General features: G+C 46.3%; 1 protein-coding gene across 1 annotated transcript in view; it reads right to left on the bottom strand.

Annotated features, from left to right (window-relative positions):
* The window catches only part of GMPR (guanosine monophosphate reductase), a 43,691-nt gene that overhangs the window by 17,580 nt on the left and 9,088 nt on the right, over positions 1-17,023 (bottom strand). The window contains exons 4-6 of the mRNA XM_035893519.1: positions 9,566-9,647; positions 7,105-7,211; positions 161-203 (exon numbers count right to left, since the gene is read on the bottom strand). Of these exons, the coding sequence (XP_035749412.1) occupies positions 161-203; positions 7,105-7,211; positions 9,566-9,647 (232 nt within the window). The remainder of the gene's footprint in view (positions 1-160; positions 204-7,104; positions 7,212-9,565; positions 9,648-17,023) is intronic.

Here is a 17,023-nt window from a genome sequence, read left to right as displayed (position 1 = left end):
TTCGTGTCTGGTGTATTAATTTCACTGGAGTCACCCCCAGGGACGAATGTAACCTATTGCTGACTGATTACACGTTCAGGGTCAAATGGACTCCTGCATCACCGCTGACGGTGCTGGAGATGGGCGGAGTGGCAGGGGTGGCACTACGCGCTGTCCTTACCAAACGCTTTGGCGACATCTCCTGGGCAGCTGCATCCACCATCCTGCATAAAGAGAAGAGGACAGTGAGTGGCAGTGAGCTCACCCGGGGACCCAGGGAGCACTGGTGCTCTGCGACCTGCAGCAGAATGGCCCCTGCTCAGGAACATCGTGTCAAGAGCTGACCCTGCACCGTTGGTATACATCATCTGGGCTGAGTTTTGAGGGAATCCATATTATCCTCTCTATTACTTTCCTTCCTTAGGCTCATGTACTCTAGTGTATAGTCTACTGATGATACCACTGGTAACAGCAGCAAGGCAAATTCCTGACTGCAATTTCCTAAATCCCAGAAACTGGAAAACCAAACCTCCTCTGATGATCTCAATCATTCCCTGCCATTTTAACAAAAGGCTGTGTGATGCAGAGGTACCACATACCCCCACCTGAAACCACCAAAGACATTTAAAGTAACTTTCTCAGCAGTTTACAATACATTAAAAGGTCACAGTGGGAGGGATGAGGAAATATACCATCAACTATGTTGGATTTTGATCTGATAATCTCTAAGCAAACTGGGTAATCTAATCTCTGGTAAATGAAAATTAATCTCGCACCATACTCCTCACTGCTTGCTATGGGTTTGGTAAAGAAACAACAGCACTTTGAGATCTTTAGCATTTTAGACCTGTGTGTTTCGGTTTCAGTGCAGAGCTGATGAAGTAGCTGATGAGGGGGTTTTGGCTGAGTGGAGGGAAGTTACATACGTGTGATAGGGCTGTAAAAAAGGAACGGCACATAGCATCATGTGCTATGGTTCTTTAGGTTTTGTAAAAGGTCTAAGCATCAGATGAAAGATCCTTCTAGTCTACACCATCATTGTACCAAGAGGGCTCCCCATTCCTTTGATGATCAGGGTCCACTGCAGACTGCCAATAGCTTTCCTGCTTTTGAAGCTACTCCCCAGGCTGTATGGTTACTTCATTTTGTTTCACCTCCCTGTTGTCAGAAATGCACGCCTGTGTATGACCTGCAGCTGAGCACAGCCAGACACCCCCACCATCAGCCATTTTAGAGCTGGCTTTCGCTGGCAGTGGGGCCAAGCATTAGAACCTCTCTGTGTGCAGAAAAGGATTCAGACACAAACTGAGCAGGTGGATCTGAAAGTGAGCGGCTTTTCAAAGGGCATCCCAGTGCAAGCAGCACCTGGTAGAACTTTAAAGGCTTTTATTCCATTTGCTGATAACCTCCAGCACATTATGCCTTTTGTTGAGCTAGACACTCTTGCTGTCAGCTCCAGAAAGAAGTGCTGGGCTGACAGCTGAATCTCTCTCTCCTGTTAAGGGCTCTGCTTGTGCAATTCTTTCCCTCTGACAAGACTGTCAGAGCCTGGAGGAGGGTGTGAGTGTGTGTGCATGTGTCAGGGGAGGAAGAGCTGAGGCAGAAAGAGGGGTCTAATAATCTTCAAGGAGTAGTCTCAGGAACTTGCCTGACTTGCTGTCTGACTGAGGCAGCCTGGCTATGAATGCTCTCTGGTAGATGGGTTTCAGTCTGTTCTCGTTGGGTGGCAGAGTGTCTGACTTGTATAATTAACCCAGTAGTGACAGTGATGGAGGCTTTATGCTTTCAGAAGTGCCATGGGGATGGGGGCCTTAGTGTGTAATCATTAATCATCAGCTTCAAAAAATATTGCTTTGAATGTCACCAAATTACAAAATGCTGAGCAGATTAAGAGACTTTCCCAAAAGCTCATGAGTTACCATTTAAGATAAAAAGAACCGATGATGATGATTCACAGCACTTCTTTATCTGTAGATGTCTCCACTTACTTCACATAAGCAGGTAAATTTAATGATTCACAGGAAGGGAAACAAAAAGGGGACATACTAAGCAGTTATGCTGGAAGATGCTATATAATAAAGTTATATGCATTAAACCACTTCATTCCATGTGAAAAATCAAGTGCTTTGTTTAGAAAATAAGACTGTGCTTCTGATGCATTGTCTGGGAAGCTTCCCCTTGCAGTTCAACTCGTCCCAACAGGGGCCTAGCTCTGGACTCAAAATTACTTGTAGAACTGCTGGGCTTCGGTCATAGAGCTTGTTGCAGGCTCAGCCTCTACCTCAGAGCCCTGGGGAAATGTACCTGTACAAATCCCCCTGGGAATTCAGGAGAACTGGCATTATTCTGAATTAAGCCTACTGCAAAGGGTGGCCATGGGGCCTGTAGAGGGCATGATTCTGAGACAACTGGGTGCTGAGCTGAAGGAGAGGGGAAAACAGCTTTCCAGTCAACAGAATTATTTTAACATGGCTAAAATAATGTTATTTTCCCCAGTCTTGTTCTCCAAACAAGTAAACCATTTTACAACAATAAAATTTAGCCTGAGGAAAAGAAATACAGTATGGAAAACCAGTATGAACACCTAATATTATATGCAACTTATTATAAGTTCATAACTATGATTTATGTTTCAAGCAACCTTTATAATAAACTGTATAACCAGCCCTTCCTACAGTATCAGCAAACAGATAGCTCTTTATTATGCAGAAGATATATAAAGTGTGTGGCATATACAGCAGTAGAAACAATACATATGGTGCTTTATTCTGAACTACATATGCTGGGCGTATTTCTGTGTGGAAAGTGATGTGTGTGGAGGAAGAGATAGTATGGCAGTAGCTGGGTGAAGAACCCCTTAGTCATCCTTTTCACTGAATGCTGGTGGCCCATCACCCATGCAGGGTGAAGGGGAAATAGGGTTCTCTATCAAATGATAGCCAAATGAGAGAGGACACATGCAAGGCTGCTTTCCATTCCTCACATAGCTGGCTTACTAGAATATGTGACTGCGTCTCTATCTAGCAGAGTAGTTCTCTGACCTACAAGAAGCAGAAACTTTATCTCAAGCAGGGCGTTCCTGAAGGAGCTCTTCTGCTAAATGGCCCCTGCACTGTAACCCACTGCTGCACTTTCTCAAGGCCAATAGATTAGTGAGAATGAAAACAGAGACTATTGGCTCCCAGACAAATAGCATGGGACAGAAACAGTGCCTGTAACTCAGACAGGGTTTCCTTTCTTCTTTCAGTGAGTCATGAAAGATTCATTTCTGAGGTGAGCCTTGAGTCTTAAAGATAATTTAGCATGACGAAAGTAACTGGTGCAATTTCAACTCCCCTTTCTCTGTAGAAGGGACTCTATAGAGACACCAGGCATTCACTTGGACTGTAATGTTTGCCTAAAAACTGTCACCTTCTTTGTCAAGATATCAGCTCCACAAATCATACATGATTCCTTCCGTAATACAAACATTTAAAATCCCAGTTTTTGCTGCCATCCTAGCAGAGCTACTGCAGAATGGGCTTCAAGCGTGCTGTATTCCTTACGCTGCCTGTACCGTGCTCAGCACTGTCACTTTCTCATTCTGTGAGTGGGACTTCTTTTCCTTCATACGTAAGCTGAGCCAACGTAAGAAGAAAGAGGAACAATTCGATGAAGGTACTGGACAAGACAGAAGTGGATGCAAGAAAGTGCCCCAAGGGACTAACCCCTATCACACCATCAGCTACAATCTACATGAAGATAGCTGGTAGGCTTTGATTCTTTCCACTTCCTTTCTGTTACTTCATAGAATCACAGAATAATTTAGGTTGGAAAAGACCTTTAAGATCATTAAGTCCAGCTGTTAACCTAACACTGCCAAATCCACCACTAAACCATGTCCCTAAGCACCTCATCTACCCGTCTTTTAAATACCTCCAGGGATGGGGACTCAATCACTTCTCTGGGCAGACTGTTCCAGTGCTTAACAACCCTTTCAGCGAAGAAATGTTTCCTAATATCCAATCTAAACCTCCCCTGGAGCAACTTGAGGCCATTTCCCCTCCTCCTATCACTTGTTACTTGGGTGAAGAGACCGACCCCCACCTCAGTACACCCTCCTTTCAGGGAGTTGTAAAGAGCAATAAGGTCTCCCCTCAGCCTTCTCCAGGCTAAACCCCAGTTCCCTCAGCCGCTCCTCAGAAGACTTGCTCTCCAGACTCCTCACTAGCTTTGTTGCCCTTCTCTGGACATGTTCCAGCACCTCAATGTCCTTCTTGAACTGAGGGGCCCAAAATTGAACAAAATTTGAGGTGCAGCCTCACCAGTGCTTAGTAAAAGGGGATGATCACTTCCCTACCCCTGCTGGCCACACTATTCCTGATACAAGCCAGGATGCTGTTGGCTGCCTTGGCCACCTGGGCACACTGCTGGCTCATACTCAGCCTCCTGTCGACCAACACCCCCAGCTCCTTTTCCTCCAGTCAGCTTTCCAGCCACTCTTCCCCAAGCCTGTAGCGTTGCATGGGGTTGTTGTGACCAAAGTGCAGGACCCAGCACTTGGCCTTGTTAAACCTCATACAGTTGGGCTTGGCCCATCGATCCAGCCTGTCCAGGTCCCTCTGCAGAGCCCTCCTCCCCTCAAGCAGATTGACACTCTCACCCAATTTGGTGTCATCTGCAAACTTAGTGAGGGTGCACTCAATCCCCTCATCCAGATCATTGATAAATACATTAAACATAACTGGCCCCAAAACTGAGCCCTGAAGAACACAGCTTTTGACTGGCCACCAAGTGGATTTAACTCCATTCACCACAACTCTCTGGGCTCGGCCATCCAGCCAGTTTTTTACCCTGCGAAGAGTACACCTGTCTAAGCCATGAGCCACCAGCTTCTCTAGGAGAATGCTGTGGGAGACAGTGTCAAAGGCTTTGCTGAAGTCCAGGTAGACAACATCCACAGCCTTTTCCTCAGCCACTAGGCACGTAACCTGGTCATAGAAGGAGATCAGGTTGGTCAGGCAGGACCTGCCTTTCATGAACCCATGCTGGCTAGGCCTGATGCCCTGGTTGTCCTGCAATCCCCTGGATGTCCTGCAATCCCCTGGTTGTCCACACTTCCCTATCAATATAGCAAAAAACTGCTGGACATATTTTCTCCCACTGAATTGACATAGATAGTTGTGGTAATACTCTGCCTGTAGAGGTCTCTTTTGGCTCAGGCAGGGTGTGCCCCTTCCTGAATATACCTAACGACAGTAGTGAGACATTTTGAGGGATGCCATGTACACTTGTTGCCACTAGACACAATTATATACTTAGGCTTTCTCCCATTTGGTGTTTTTCCCCCAGGAGGAAGTCTCTCTTTTGTAATACTCTTGCCAGAGCTCTGGCAATGACTATGCAGTCCAGCCTTTTCTTTCCCCCATAAACATACCAATACCTGTCTGAATGCTGCAGAATTTAGACACCCTTGCTTTAGTCTCCTTAGTTGGGTGACAAGAGTTGCAGTGGCTTAGAGACCCCAGTTACAGCTGAAGGGAATTCTCTTGGCCCAGATGTTGTAGCAGACAGGTATTAAACTGCCCTCCTATACTCCCCCTGTAAGGCCAGGGGGTTAATAGGTGTGGGGTCACTGGAGCCAGCATGGCCTAAGCAGGTCAGGAACTGATCCATCCCCAAAGCAGGAAAGGAAAGGAGGAATAGCACAGAACCATCTCATTTCTCGGCAGCCTAAATACACACTCCCTGCTGTAAAATCAGAATAATAACGTCCTTCTGAGGGTGTTAGCAGAAAATGATTATTGCAAAACCAGGATGGATCTCTGAGCACCACTGCTAGGATGACACCTATAGTTATCCAGCCTTCATAGTAATGAGTCATTCTTTCATGCTCTATTGCACACATGTTCTGCTGTCTGCTATAGACATAAACATTTGTAATACTGCCCAAGTCATAAAATCACAAACCGCTTTTCTTTTTTTTCTGCAAAATTCATATAGGGGAGCCATGGAAAGGAGGGAATGCATATGTGTTAATGATAAAGAGCAAGAGATATCCGACTGTAACACATACTCATTTTCCTGCTCCAAGAAATACAGTCCTTTGCCCATCCACAGTCAGTTTGTTCTCTCCCCTCCTTTCTCAACAACACAAACACCCCCTTCCTCACATGGGTACTGGTCACAACTGGGTCGAATGAATCACGGCCTTCCAGTGATTTCACTTGGCAGTAGATCTAAAATTCAGTGTGTGGTCTCTTCTAGGGCCGCAGAGGGAGACTCTTGGCTGTGAAGGTACCTATGAGTGCAGCACATGGGTTAGCCCCTATGCCTTCCTGATTACCAGCCTGCAGGGACTGTGCAAGCCTGGCAGTCAGGGGCACACTGAATGGCTGGGCGTGCCCAAGCTTACAGGACCTTTGGGTGCTGTAGGCTGCAGTCTACATCAGTCTGAGGCCATGCTTACAGATTCAGTTTTTCTGTGTGAGGTGAAGCTGGTCTTGCTGGTAGAGTGGAAGCTGCCATTAGCAGGCAATACACATACATGTTCTTTTTTTTTCTCCACAGGCTCATTATTTCCCCAGGGCTTTGTGAGAACGTAAGTGGCTCACGTGCCAGCTGTGCTCAACAGAGCCACCTCTGAAACACTCCTGCCCCTGCACAGAGCTCTGTGACAATGCTGTCTGAATCAATCCAGCTACCAGGGCACAGATGGGCTCATATCCTTTTACCTTGTACTCCCCTCTACCGCCTGCCTGTCCCTCAGTCCCACTCTCTGGGGAAAGCCTTGTTTACGTTTCACTCATTTTTCAGAAATCTTTCATAGGAATTACTGTTTTCTTCAATGTGAGAACACTATCAAGCTTCCTGTTCTGTTCACATAACAGCTTACTCCATTCAGGGAGCAAGAAGCAGCTTTCCAAACACACAAACAGGACCAAGGTGCCCAAGTCCTTTTAAATACTAGAGGGACTTAGTGTCTTTACATTTAAATTTCCACTGACTACCGTACGAGCTAGTATAGGGGTCAACTGGAGATGACAGAAGGATAAAGTTTAACATGCAGGGTACTGGACTGTTTGATTCTCCTATTCCACAGCGATTCGCACAGTGGGATTCTGAGAGCAGACGATATTTACTTACAGAGATGATATGTCCTTTCAAGCCATGTGCTGAGTCTGCACACTCAATAACAGCACTTAGCTGTGGATAGCCCACCCCCGTCTTAATCCGAGTGGTACACACAGAACCTAGACAAGAGAATGAGAGGAAAAAAACATAGCCCATTAGGCTGACAGAAAAGATATAGCTTGTTTTCTTTTTCTTGTAGAAAAAATATGTTTCTATCTGTGGGGTTTTTTCCCCCAAGAAGTCTCTATTGCTAATGTTGGCTTCTCATGGATAAAAGGAACACAAAGGAACTTGAGTTTTGAAATGCTATCACACCACTTCATGGGAGCTATAATTGAGGTGACTAATATCCTCCCTTTCTTCTTCAGGGGCACAATTCCCAGTTTAGGTCTCATCAGTAATGCTTCCCAGTGAGGGAATTAGTGCATCACGAGAAAGCAAATCTGACCAAGATGCCTGAAGGGAAGGGGGACAAAATGACCAGAGTCACAACCCATGAGACTCAGCAGCAGCATTTAATACCTGAATATTTCTTCCAATAAATATTTCTATCTCTTTTCTATGCCTTTTTAAAAAATAATTCTCAGGGGAACTCTGTGCTTTTATTTTCTTTTTCATGGAGATCTTCCACAAGGGAGAGAAACCCATATTTTGCCTAATACTTAAAGCAGAAATATTTGGTTGATGGCAATAGTTGTGAATATAAGAAAATCAGCACACAGCATTTAAAAAGTGAGATAAGTAATCATCAGAAAGCTGTACAGTGTAATATTACAGGAAATATACTAATTTTATCTGATTATTAAACTATATTATTTATACACATACATGGTGCATGTATATGTACATATAAAAATAAAGATATATACATACATACCCACTTCATTCCATATAGACCCACATCAATTATAGTTCAACATGGATCTTTTGAAATACTTTCTCTATTTTTTCCTCAAATTAAGAGTCAAAATGAGGACTGCTTTTTGCCAGTCCAGGTCTTATAATTTAGGAAACAGACTATAAAGGTCTGCATGATAACAAGAATTTCAAAACATATTCTAAACCAAATGCAGTGAAATCTGGATCTCTTCATCCAGCTGATATCCAGGTATACTCGAGCTCACAGTAAGGTAAAAGTTTCCAAAGATCTTTCAAAGAACTGACAAAGCAAGAACACTGAGAAGTATTTCTGCAAAGTAGGAAGAAAAGTAATTTTAAAATAATCTCCACAGGGTATGTACTTATATATGTAATGCTTTATAATAAATCACTGCCATTTTCCACAGGATGGATCATTATCTGGAAAAGACCCTCAAGAGCTGGTCTTCTGTGAGGAACATTTGTTACTTGTGGGTTCGGGTGGTCAGCTTGTACAGATCTGATCACAAAGATCTCCAAAGAGGGCTCCACAGCATTTACTCCTAACTATTATTTCCACTTTGAGGCTACAAACTAAAATATTTCTTCTTTTATATCTGAACTTGCCTGTGACAATTGAACCACAACATCTCTGTTGTTTATTCTTCACATATTTTTCAGTATTTATTGTTGTTTGCTGTCTTCCTGGGCACAACTGCAATCTTTATTACAACATTTGCTCTGCTCAAATTATCCATTAATGAACCATAACTACTTGGCACTGTAAACAATCTGCCTGCACTGCACTGACTGATCACAGCTATACTGTCAGTGGCACTTGCATTAGCCTGTTTAAAATCTAGCTCTCGCACGGTGACTCCCAGCTGCAGTCTATGAAGAAAATACCAAGAGGAAGGAGCACATGAACAAATGCACAGGAGAGGGAAAGAAAAAAAGGGAAGACAATATGGCAGTATATACCAGACAACAATATTAGAGAAGGGAAGGTAGGAAAAACACTCTTAAGAAGTTTAGGGTACTCACATTTATCCGTGAGAATGTTACAGTGATAGGTAACATATAAGTGCATTAATATAAGTATTATAGCTCCCAGGCAATAGTAACAGAGGCAATGTTATCCATACTTCACACTTAATTAATGCCATTTCATCTTTGAAGACATTGACAAGACGAGCAACCTCAGAACACAAATCATAAAGCTATTTAGAAACCTATCTCTCCTTGATAGAAGTGGATACCTAAATGCAGTATCCTTTGAGCTGGGATGACTCAGCCTCTTTTCAACAGGCTAGAAAAAGTTCCTAAACACAATGCATATTATCACCGATAACGTCAGCAAGTCAGGCAACTCAGTGCTTCCAATAATAGTCAACTTCACTGCCAGAAAATGGAGTATGTAACACACTGCAGTATAACACACGAGCACCCTGCCCATGTAAATATGCAAGTGCACTGTTACTTTATTGACCTGAGCAGGTCATAGAGCATAGTCATCCTAAAGAGCAAGCAAACAGCATTATGCACTGTTTCCACCTGGACAACTCCCCCGCCAACGTTACCATAAATCACCCCTACGTGACCGGATTTGACTTACCTGGTCCAATACCCACTTTAATAATATCTGCTCCGGAAAGAATAAGTTCTTCTACCATCTCTCCTGTCACCACATTGCCTGCCTAGACAGAAGGAACAGTATCACATATATGGGAGATTTCAAGACTACTGCATTAAAGACTAACGATGATAATGTACAGTTTTATCCAGTGCTTTTATGAGTTGAACTATAGTCAAGAAGAATATAGTTCACCATATGCGCATGCCACAGAGATTAAACAAATCATACAGGTACATCCTCGAGTCAAACGATTTTCATGATTGGTCCAGTAAACCCCAATTCTTAAGGTCCCATCAGGGTATCTAGTTTGTCTTCCACCTCCTAATCCTCACCCAGCGGCTCTCAACCACACCATCCCTAACTGTAAGGGCTATATAGTCAAACCTCTCCTTTACATACAGTGCAACTCCTCCACCTCTCCTGCCCTGCCAATCCCTCCTGAACAGCTTATAGCTCTCCATCCCATCTGCCTACCTCCCTTTGTGAGAAGATGTTCTATTCTTATCTAAAATCCTGGCAAATCTTTTTTACCTTTAGGATTTAGTGTTTTGAGTACTGAAAGAGTAAGAAAGGTACCATGCTTGCCATTTTGCACTTTGGTGCCAAAACTGGTATGCACATTCAGACTGTGTAAACAGGGGCATTTATACCGTATATATTCATTTGGTTGTGGTGATGCCAGAGGTGAAAGAAAGGGGTTTGGTTCCCTCTGCATCTGTGGAGATGTAGAGAGCATGCTGTTTATGGTGAGGTCTTCTTCTCGGAAAAAAGTTCTGAATTGTTCTGTGTTCTTTACCATATTTTTCCTTGCACTTCCATAGTTTTTTTCCTCCTTTGGCCTTCATCCTTGAGACCTTTCTTGAAATTGATGGCAGCCCTCTCAGTCTTTGTCTTGCTCCTTCAAGCTGTCTTCTTCTGTAGGCCCTTCATGCCCCTAATCAACTGCTTAGTCTTTGTTTGCCTTCATCCCAGACAGAATTTGTCTTTCTTGAACCCAAGGAATGAGAACTCTCCATAGTGGTACAGGTGAGTTGTCACCATGGCTTTGCACAATGCTTGCCCTTCCTATGGGAAGATCTTGCCTGGCACACAAGAATGCATTTGCCTGTATCACATTTGTGGCTCATAGTCACCCTGTGACCTACTCATGCCTCCAGGAACATTTGCCTACTCCCATGTTTCCAAACTGGAAGAGAAACTCATGGTGCTCCACCTGATGTTGGGTTACCTATTTCTACTCTGCAGTTCTCCACCCATGGTTTATTGATGTAGGGGCTATCTCTTCTATCAGAGCTTCAGCTAGTATGGAGCATGTGGGCCATAGAAATATACCACGATACCATGATCCATGGTTTATGGATGCCATGAAATCCAGAATATGATGTGGACAAGAAAACCTACATTTCTTGAACCATGGTTTTCTGCAATCTAAATTCAAAAGACCTGACCATGAACTTCACCATTTCATACCTACGAAGTCATCAAAGGATGAAGGGTGAAGCCTGAGAGATGTGTTAATGAGGCTTTCACCCATTAGCAGTAACCTGCTGGAGTCCAGCTCCATGCAGTCATGACCAGCAGATCCAGCCCTCCACCAGCCGGGAGAGCAACAGACGCACTCTGTGGGTAGGCTCTGAGCACGAATCTGGTTGTGTCAGCCTAGTCACTTTAGAAAAGGATGTCTCTTCCTATGAAAGGAAATAACCACAGCTGGCATTAACTGAGATTCCATTTTGGAAGTTTAATTACAGAAAGTCCCAAATCAGCTGATATGGCACTGAAAAAGCTTCAAGAAATTAAACACTGGTAGATCAGTGCGATGCAGTTAGTGGCACTGATGTCTGTGGGGATACGCTTTACCCTTCAGGAGTGTGAAGACAGGTCACTGAGTTTTTAATTTAATTCTGCAGGCACTTAGTGAAGAGAAAGGTTGTTGCTAATCATGCTGATGTGAGTAAGGAGTTGGCTGGCCAGGTGGCAACTGCCTCTCTTAATTTAAGAGTCCCTACGTGCCTGTAAGATGGATGCCTATCCAGTTGAACTATTCTATTCTATTCTATTCTATTCTATTCTATTCTATTCTGTTCTGTTCTGTTCTGTTCTTCTTCCTACCTCCTCCTCTCCCTACCAGTACATGCTGAGGTAATCTCTGATGACATTTCTTCCCAGCCCTGCACTAGAAGGAATTGAATGGGTAATCATGGAGGGGTCCTAGGCACTGGCTGTGTCACTTTCTGGGAAGGAGGCATGTACATTCTGATGGGTATGAGAGCTGTGGGTCATCTTGAGATAATTTGACCATCTAAACAAATTTACAAAAAGCATGTGTGAACTCCAGTTTTTGAAAGTCTTCTCTGTTAATCCAGTTTAGCTGCATTTCCACAGGATGGCAAAAAACCACACCTCTGACGTTAGCAAGGCTCAAAGATCAAGCCCTCAGCCTGAAGCAGGAAGTGCTCCAGAACTAAATTGTTGCAAATCTTTTTGAGGTGAGCAATACCTATTAATTTCCCTGTGGATTTTTTTCTCCTTGTACTCAGTTTTAGAAATGCCAGAGCCGTTTCCCTTGGAAAAACACGCTAAACCAAAGAGCCAGAGAACAACAGTACTCCCTCAGAGTGAAGGTCCATCTGGCCCAAACCTCCGTCTCCAAAGTGGCCAATGTCTAAAGAAGAGGACATGAGCACTGCAAGTCTACTTCTGCCGCGTCCTGGGGGTGCTCATAGGCCTCAATGGCTGGGACCAGCCTCCCCTGGGACCCTCACCCACACCGTCTCCTGCCAAGGGCCCAGGGGACAGGGTGTCTCAGCTCAGCCTGGGGCCTTCAGTCCTTGTCTGAGCGATGATGTAGGTGTGCCCGCCTCTGCCCCTCTCTCCTGGATGGGCCTGGCCCCTGCACTGCAGAGAGCTGCTCTCCTGCATGGAGCCCTCAGACCTAGGTCATAGCTTGGCATGAAGAACTGTATGCATAACATAGCATAACTATTCTATTCTAATTAATTCCCTGCACTTACCCTGAGTTGAATGAGATGGTTATTTCCCTGAAATGCCAGGGGGGTTTCAGCTCCAAAAACACTTTCAAGGACACATCTCACAAAGGTTACAAATGGAAGTAGGATTTTTTGTTGTTTTTTATTTTTATGAATCTCTTTCAGAGCCGATACTCATAAGCATCAATGCGCGTGTGCAGCCAGGAGCAGGCTGATGTATTCTTCAGTTTAGTTTGAAAAAAACATCCCTTGCAGTCTGGGAAAGGCAAGTCATGGAGCTACAGAAAGTAGCATCAGGAATATAGCCCAAGCAGTCCCTGTTTCCTGAAGAGTAAGAACTTGAAGAATGAGGATCAGGACTGACCGCACACAAAAGTAGAAGAGGTATGTGGTACCATGGGGTATATTCCAAAGTAGGACATGTAGTGATGACAAGCACACTTTTGGCCTTCCAAAACTTGCTCAACCAGCGATCCACGACAAGCACTCTCACGCCTGCCCTGTGCTGGTGTTGCACACAGGGAGAGCTGAAAAGTGGCAGCTCCTCATGGTCCAGCAAGCCTGGAGCCCTTCCAAGCACAGGCTATTTTACACAAGTAAGAGCCCCTGGGGAGATGGAGCCCAGGGAAGAGCAGAGATCACTCCCATGACAAACTTGCAATGGGAAAGAGCGCCTGAATGAGCTAAGGCACAAGTAGTGCCTTGGAGGTGCAAGAGAAGCAGGGAAGAACCTGGCCAAAATGGCTCAGAGGAGCCCTGACAAGGAGCTGTGCTCAGTGCTGCAGAGGACAAGAAGCAATCCCCGAGGGCCACCCTGGGGGCCTGCCCTGGGAGTCTAGAAAGCTTCCTCCCCCCAGATGCGGGGCACGAGGACCACCTTCGTGGAGCAGGAGCAGCAGGCCCCCAGCCAAAGTGGCCCAAAGGAGCCCTGGCAAGGGGCCATGCTCAGTGCTGCAGAGGAAGGCAAAAAAACCCTCAGGGACACTTGCTGTCTCACCCTGGGGGGAAAAAAAAGCCTTCCTCCCCCCAGCTGCAGGGCACGAGAGGCCAGCTTCGTGGTGCACGAGCAGGAGGCAGTAACCCAGCCAAAATGGACCAGAGGAGCCCTGGCCTGACAAGTGATCATGCTCAATGCTGCAGAGGAAGGCAAAAAACCCCTGGGGCCCAGTGCCAATCTGCCCCGGGGGAAAATTCCTTCCTGACCCCATAGCTGGCCATCAGCTATTCCCTGAGCATGTGAGCAAGACCTGCCTCCTCCTCCCACAGGCTGGTCACTCCTCCCAGGAGATGCCCAAGCCTTGTTCTCCCTCAACCTGGAGCCACTTCCAGGGCTTCCCAGAGTGGCCAATAGCCCCCGGCCTGATCGACCTTGGGGGCAAGAATCCTTCCTGTGCCTGGCAGGACACCTGTGGGTGCTCCAAAGCACCCGGAGGCCTGGAAACATCTCTGCATCCCATTTCTTACAGCTGCTGCCCCTGGCTCTGCAGAGGATGAGGACAGAGAGCTTTGCAGTGCTCCTCAAGATCTCCTCAAGAAGGCATTCCCTTGGTCTGGCCACTGTTCTCGAGCTGAAAAGGCCTGATATCCTCGGGCACCTCCAGCTGTTGGTGGTTCTTCTCATTTCTAGCAGCCTTGTCCATCCTCCGATCTTCTTCCCTCAGCCCCTCCAGGTAATTCTGCTGGCTCTTCAAGGACTTCCTCTCAGATGTGTGTGGGGTGTCCCGAGGCCAGCTCTGTCCCAGTGATGAAGCCAGGCAGCCTGGCAGCAAGGCACAGGAGGACATCCCTTTTATCCTGCCGCAGAGCATTGTGACTGCTGCGTTGCCAGGTGGTGGCACTATGCCATGGGGGTGACCGCATTCCCCCTGCGCAGCCCCACCCGCCACCCCTCCACCCAGCATCCTTCAGAGGAAGGCCCTCAGGGTGCTGGCCCTGAGGGAGGGCTGTCCCTGCCCTTGGTGGCCATGCACTGGGCACAGCTGCTGGGCATCCCCGATACGTCCTCCACCACTGGCTCCCAAAGACAAACCTCGTGCTGTTACTCATCTCTCAGGCCATGGCAGAAACCAACCCTGCAGCCCAGAGACCACCCAGATTAGCCGTCCCCTCTCTACACCAAAACTAACATCCGCGAGGCCATGCAGTGAGGAGGACCAGGGACACAAACCCTTTTCCCGGGGGGTGGGTGGGGGTGATTTCAGCAACCGCAGCCTGGAGGAAAGCCAAACTGTAACTAGAGCCACAGGTTGGGATGGATGGTGCCAAGAGACCGCCATGGAAATAATACAGGATTTGAAAAACAAGTGAGCAGAGGTTACACTGGTGTGGTGGAAAGACTGTTCATTTCCAAATCTAGAACATTTGGATCTGTGCCCAAAGCACAGCGAGACAAACAACAACTCTTCCAAACTAAAAATAGCCCATTGCTGGGGGTCACATCCCCTTTTCCCACTGAAACCAAGCTGCGCAGCTCCTCTATTAGACACATCAATTGGCCATGTTCATACAGGATACAAAAGGGAAGGGGAGGGGAGGGGAGGGAAAGGGAAAGGGAAAGGGAAAGGGAAAGGGAAAGGGAAAGGGAAAGGGAAAGGGAAAGGGAAAGGGAAAGGGAAAGGGAAAGGGAAAGGGAAAGGAAGGGAGAGGAGTTGGAAGGGACCTACAACTATCATCTAGTCCAACTGCCTGACCACTTCAGGGCTGACCAGAAGATATTAAGGTCATCGTCCAAATGCCTCTTAAACACTGACAGGCAGGGAGTATCGACCACCTCTCTGCAGGAAGCCTGTTCTAGGGTTTGAGCACCCTCTGAGTAAAGAAATGCTTCCTCCTGTCAAGTCTGAACCTCCCCTGACTGAAGCAGCTTTGAGCCATTCCCATGCATCCTGGCACTGGATACCAAGGAGAAGAGCTCAGCACCTCCCTCTCCATGTCCCCTCCTCAGGAAGCCATAGAGAGCAGGGAGGTCACCCCTCAGCCTCCTTCTCTCTAAGCTGGACAAACCCAGTGTCCTCAGCTGCTCCTCATAGGACATGCCTTCCAGCCCCTTCCCCAGCTTTGTTGCCCTCCTCTAGACAGTTTCAAGGACCTTCATATCCCTCTTAAACTGTGGGGCCCAGAACTGCACATAGTTCTCAAGGTGAGGCCACACCAACACTGAATACAGTGGGATAATCACCTCTTTTGACTGGCTGATGATGCTGTTTGATGCACCCCAGGATGCGGTTTGCCGTCTTGGCTGCCAGGGTGCACTGCCGACTCATATTGAACCTGCTGCCAACCAGCACACCCAGATCCCTTTCTGCAGGGCTGCTCTCCAGCCACTTCTCTCCCAATTCGGACTTACGCCTGTATCTGGCGTTTGTTCTTGTTCAATTTCATGCCATTGATGATTGCCCAATGCTCCAATCCATTTAGATCCCTCTGCAACACCTCTTGTCCCTCAAGAGAGTCAACAGCAGCTCCCAGTTTAGTATCGTCAGCAAACCTGCTAATGGTGCATTCAGCTCCTGCCTTCAGATCATTAATAAAACTATTGAACAGACTGGCCCTAGAATTGAGCCCTGAGGAACACCGCTGTTGACCGGTCACCAGCCAGATGTAGCCCCATTCACTGCAACCCTTTGCGCCCTGCCGTTCAGCCAGTTCTTACCCAGCGCACCATCTACTGGCTCATACCGTGGTTGGACAACTTGTCCAGAAGGATGCTGTGAGGGACAGTATCAAAAGCTTTACCAAAATCCAGAAAACTACATCCACTGCCTTCCTGTCATCCACTAGGTGGGTGACCTTACTGCAGAAGGATATTAAATTAAATAGGACTTTCCCTTTGTGAACCCATGTTGACTATGTTCAAATACTGCATTGTTCTTTAAATGTCTTTCAGTAGCATCCAGTATGATCTTCTCCATAATTTTTCCAGCTACTGAGTTTAGACTAGTAGGTCTGTACTTTCCCAGGTCTTCCCTCATGCCCTTCTTGTAAACCGGAATAATGTTGGCTAACTTTCTGTCAGCAGGGACCTCCCCAGACTCCCAAGACCTTTGGTAGGTGATTGAGAGGGGTCCTGCTGTAACATCCACTAGCTCCTTCAGTACTCTGGGATTAATCCCATCAGGCCCATCATCCCATCAAATGTTAAAAAACCAAGTACGGTTTGGATTTCTGCTCTGTGGCTTGTCTCATGTCTCCGGCATGTTCCTAACTAGACAAACTGCACAAAATAAGCTTGTATGAAACTTGAGTCCAGTTGCCCACATCACCTGTTTTGCACTTGTACTGAGATGGGCTATTCATTTGTGGAGATATGAATTTAGGATCTAGAGGTGTTCAGAAAACCTCTTAGGTAATGATATTCCTGCGCTTAGCAAGTGTTTGTAGCAGCACTGATATGGGCAGAGCAGGAGGCAAATCTTAAAATCCTTACTTCATGTTTTCTTGGGTTTTA

This window comes from Egretta garzetta, unplaced genomic scaffold (genome assembly GCF_000687185.1).
Source record: "Egretta garzetta isolate BGI_Z169 unplaced genomic scaffold, ASM68718v1 scaffold14, whole genome shotgun sequence".
NCBI lineage: Eukaryota > Metazoa > Chordata > Aves > Pelecaniformes > Ardeidae > Egretta > Egretta garzetta.
The sequence above is the reverse complement of the archived record's forward strand: the minus strand, read 5'-3'. Positions and strand labels throughout refer to the sequence as shown.